The 5,128-nt window shown below is 25.4% G+C and overlaps 1 protein-coding gene across 1 annotated transcript; it reads right to left on the reverse strand.

Annotated features, from left to right (window-relative positions):
- Window positions 1-778: 778 nt before the first annotated feature.
- Window positions 779-1,729, reverse strand: LOC100576051. Its single transcript, XM_003240757.4, has 2 exons — window positions 1,624-1,729; window positions 779-1,481 (listed from the first exon to the last, which is right to left on the reverse strand). The coding sequence occupies exon 2, from the start codon at window positions 1,433-1,435 to the stop codon at window positions 920-922; it is 516 nt and encodes a 171-aa protein (XP_003240805.1). The 5' UTR covers window positions 1,436-1,481; window positions 1,624-1,729; the 3' UTR covers window positions 779-919.
- Window positions 1,730-5,128: the final 3,399 nt, after the last annotated feature.

Genomic DNA, 5,128 nt, shown 5'->3' on the forward strand with positions numbered 1-5,128 from the left:
ATACCAAAAATTATGAAGTAATACCCTTTAATGATTGGGTCTAACTTTTTTAATTTTTTAAGTTGTGGCCAATTAATTTTTTTTTATCAAAACCATACATATAACGCATTTGTTTATGTATCTTCAAAAGTTTTCAACGTTTTGATGTAATTTTTTATATTTTAAAGCTATTTAATTGTCGTATCAACACTCCGATATACGCGATTGAACTAGAAATGCTCTAATTATTTTAATTAAATTAAAAAAGTAGAAAAATTTGGCGAAAATTAGCATTTATTAAAGGAAAACGTGTATTATTCCAAATAATATTACTTGGTATGGGTTTTTTGTTTTTTGTATTATTCTACTGAATTATACTGAATAATACCTAGAATACCTTGAAAGTTTGGTTTTCATAATATATTTCTGTTAATCGTCACAATCTTAGTTTTTCTAGGATTGAGTCGGTTAATTGGTCGCCAATCATTTGATTTTATACTATTCTGTATATTTTAGTTGTCATAATACAAAAAAACAAAAACTCATAGTTAATAATAAATTATTTGGTATAATGCACAATTTCCTTTTAAAAATACTTTTTTCTCTTTTTTAAATTGTAATTTAAAGTGGTGCATTTATACATGAAGCGCCCTGGGACAGCATTTAGTGGTTCAAAAATCAAAATAGTTGGCCAATATTCTAATTTTCACAGAGCTCTTTTAAAATTAACTATTACTTACATAATAAATATCAAAATAATAATTTGTATTCGTATACAGACTTAAATGGCCTGCACGAGACCTATTGTTTTTATCAAAAACATGCTATAGAGGAAAAACTCTCAAGCCTCGTAGAAATATCTAATGTCGATATTTTTTATTTTTTTTGAAACGAGAAACATTTCTTCCAGTGTGCATTAAAAAAAAAAAAAACCAGAAAATCAAATGGGATAAGTTTCAGTTTTGGCAGCAATTATCTTGTGATACGAGGGGTATAAATCAAAATGATGATGTTTTGCACTTTTTCTAAGTAAATTGTATTGGGATTTTGATAATGATGCAGAAATAATTAAAGAGAGAGCTTCATCTGTACTCAATGCCGTAGGTTCATTTTTTAATTGCTGATTTTTCCACGTTTCACGAATTTTTTTTCCTCTTGTCGGAGTAGTATGAGTGATTTCTTTGACTAATTTTGCAGCATCTTCAATTCCATGTCTTCTTAACGCTAATGTTGTGGTTTGGATCAGTTCACTTAAACAAGATGCATTATACAAATTTTGACACTTTCGTCTTTTTGATCGGTCACTAGAGAGGTCAAACGATAAAACCGGGCGACCGCGTGATTTGTCAACTTTGTTATTACTCAAATCATTTTTGTCATTCCTGGTGTAGGTGTTGTCATATACAGAATCAGGAAAGATTATAACTGTTTTAAGCCAATCTACATTTTCTTTCATAAATCTATAATTTTGTCTGCAGCAAGTGTTCCATTTAATAAAATATCTATAATTATTTAAAATTATGATATAAATTATAATTGTTTATATATATATATATATATATATATATATTATGTGTATATTTTGTATATGTATATATTCATATTGTATGAATACCAAACTCTAAAAGCATTATAAGAAATTACCTGTTAAAGAACGACGAATTTAAACATTTGGTGATATTCGCGATTTTATTTTGCAGTTCATCATCCCTTGGATCAATTTTTAAAATATTTAAAACATAATTTAATACATTTTTTTTTTTCGTTTAAACAATGAATTGTATTGTTATTAACAATGTATTCATGGATTTCATGACGTGTAATTTGTGGAATTGAAGCCATTATAATATAAAAAAAACTGTGTGAATGCAATTATATAAATATTGCTTATAATTAAGACTGTCAAACTTTAAGTGCTCGCTACAAAATAACGAGCAAATATGAGCAACTAACGATGATAGTTTTGTAATCAGTAGATTGTGAATTAACTGGTGGTGTAAATATTGTCGTGTAACTAGATGAAAAAAATAATTATATTTGGATGTTTATAAAAGCTAATAGGTTTATAATCGTATTATTTGTAACATTGTACATTTCAATGACCACATGCGGATAAATAACAATCGTAACTTCATAATTGGTTCATTAAATACTATCTTAATAACTTATCTAACATAGATAAATCGATAAAAACATCAATTTTATTTTATTTCAATTATTGTAAACAGTTAAACTATATGATGATTATTGACAAAATATCATAGTTTTTAAGAAAAAAAACTATATTTGTCTACTTTTATATTATTTTATGAGTATATCTAATAATATTTTGCAATAAGTTTTACATATTTATACGCCTTGGGTAGTATACAAAACAATTTTATTATTTTTATTTGAGTAGTTTCAAATTCAAAATATCAAATATTGGCCAACTATTTTGATTTTTGAACCACTGTGCGCCCCCCCCCCCAAAAAAAAAAAAAAATTGTCTGTAAACAGCTCAAAACAAGTAAAAATATTTTGAATTTATAAAATAAACATATGATAATAAATCGGATGTATCTATGGTTATTCGTTTAGGACAAATAAATAGCTTTAAAATAATAATACAAAAATAAATTTTTTTAAAAACAAACTTGTCTAAAAAAACATTTAAAATAAAATATATTAAAAAAACAAAAAATTAATGAAAAATTTGTTGATGAACAATTTAACAGTGTGTGGTGCTCTTACACTTGACATATACTCCCAGTCACTATCTTATATACAGGATTGAACAAAGAAGTGTATGCGAGACTTAGCTCGGCTTTAAATGTTTTGTATGATGCACCACCCACTTTTAAATTTTTCATTAATTTTTTTGTTTTTTAATATATTTTTTTATAAATATGTTTTTTTAGAAAAGTTTGCAGTTTTTAAAAAAAAATTTTTTTTTTTTTTCCCGTTTTTTTTTATGATGCGACAACACATTCCCCTTTAAACACAATGGCGACTCTAAATGAAGCTCAAACTAAAAGAATATAATTATTAAGTATCCAAGTGAGTGGTTCACAGTAGTAGTTGCTGATCCCGTCCAATGATAATGGATCGTTCAGCGACGTCGATAATATTCGTGCAATAATAATTATAATAACTGTGTGTTCGCGACGGCAACAGCGACGGTGCGTACAAGATAAACAAATAGTTATGCGACCAGATATACTGCGTGCGATGATTAAAATATTTACAGTCTTAGCTGTACCACTGCAGAATCCGTGTAGGAGGGATGCCGGGGACTTAATACTAATAATAATAATAATAATAATAATAAAAATATTAAAATCATGAAATATAATCTAAATAAAATTCCAATTAAAGGAAATATTTTAATTATCGATCATGGACACAATATTTCTGGAAACGGAAAGCCTTATGCTTCTGAAATACTAGAATCACCAACATGGCTTGACATTTGTAAAATAGCTAATGATTTAATAAATACATCCAGTACTTATTTTTTCAAATATCTCCATGATATTGTGTTGTTCAAGATTAGGAAATATTAAAATATGTTGTCTTGGCATGGGAGGTACAGATTTGGATCACAAAATGCTTAGAATATAATTATATTATTAATTAAATTTTTAATAGAATTTTTTTATTAAAAAATGTTCAATATTTAACACTCACCCGAATAGGGGACGCGTTATTAAAATCCAAAAATATTTGAAAACTATTTTACACTATGATACTATGAAGGCCGAAGGGGACTTATAAAGAACTAAAATCAAAAATGTTTAATGTAAAAATGGTTCATTCTAACATATTCCACATCGGAGTTTACTTAAATGGAAAATATGATACCTATATTAATGATTAAAATATTTAAGGGAATATTGCATTAATAATAAATTAAAATAATAATTAAAATTGTATTGCATTAATAATTGAAATATTTTTCAAAAAATTGAATCACATGAATAATTAAAAAAATTTCCAAAAAATTGAATTGCATTAATAATCCAAAAAAATATTTTGAAAAATTATTTCTAATCTGAAATATTTTGACTTTAAATTAATGTATTGAGAAAAATTATTAATAATTAAAATTGAAATACAAAATATTTTTCAAAAACCGAATCGTATTAATAATTAAAATATTTTTTGATAGAATTGTTCTATTAAGAATAAAAGTCCCATAAGTGCCCCGTATACTACCTTTTTTTTTGGTATATATATACTACTATGACTTATACGCAATTTTGCCTTAGAATTTTAAGAGTTATACAATTTTTAAAACATTACTTATACGCAATTTTGCCTTAGGATTTTAAAAGTTATACAGTTTTTAAAAATATTCCATAGAGATTTTGTTTTTGTTGAGATATCGTGAATGTTGAGTTATTGAACAAATGCCATAGATTTTAGAGGTTGAGTTGCTGAGCCAATGGAATATATTTTGTGAGGTGTTATGAATGTTGAGTTCCTGAGCCAATGAAATAAATTGTCCATGTTGACTTTAAAATGTCTAAAGGTTGATCTGTTGAGCTATTAATTCCTCCAAAAGTAGGATGTCTGGAAAAATTGTAATGTATAGACTATTCTTATTTGTAGGAGATATTAGTGAATGAAACATGATAAATAAAAAATTATTTAATATATTTTTAAATTTCAAAACTAACATCAAATCGTCATAAATATTATTGAAATACATTTTTAAATGTCAAATTAATATTTAATCATCACAAAAATTATTGTAATAAATTCTCTTTTTTTTTATGATAATTGTTTCTTAAAAAAATGTTGATCTGATGATTGAAGAATATAAGTAAAGAGGTCGATTAAAAAGATAGATATAATCAATATACCTAAGTATAGAGATTATAACCTATCGGCACTTATTTCTCTACAGAATTGTTATATTATTTAGGTGTTATGTTCCAATTTGCTATAATTACTAAAGAAAGAAATTGAATTTGATTTTTAAAAATCTGTTATATTCATAACTTTAGATAAGTCTGAAGTTGAATGAATTCAATAAATAATAATTTGGAAACTAATCAAGTTAAAACTCCATCTATCCAAGATTTGTGTGATGGATTTATGAGTAACTTAAATAATATATTTACTTATGACAACAAAACTATAAAAATTGTAGAAACTGAAGATC

Source organism: Acyrthosiphon pisum, chromosome X (genome assembly GCF_005508785.2).
Source record: "Acyrthosiphon pisum isolate AL4f chromosome X, pea_aphid_22Mar2018_4r6ur, whole genome shotgun sequence".
Classification (NCBI taxonomy): domain Eukaryota; kingdom Metazoa; phylum Arthropoda; class Insecta; order Hemiptera; family Aphididae; genus Acyrthosiphon; species Acyrthosiphon pisum.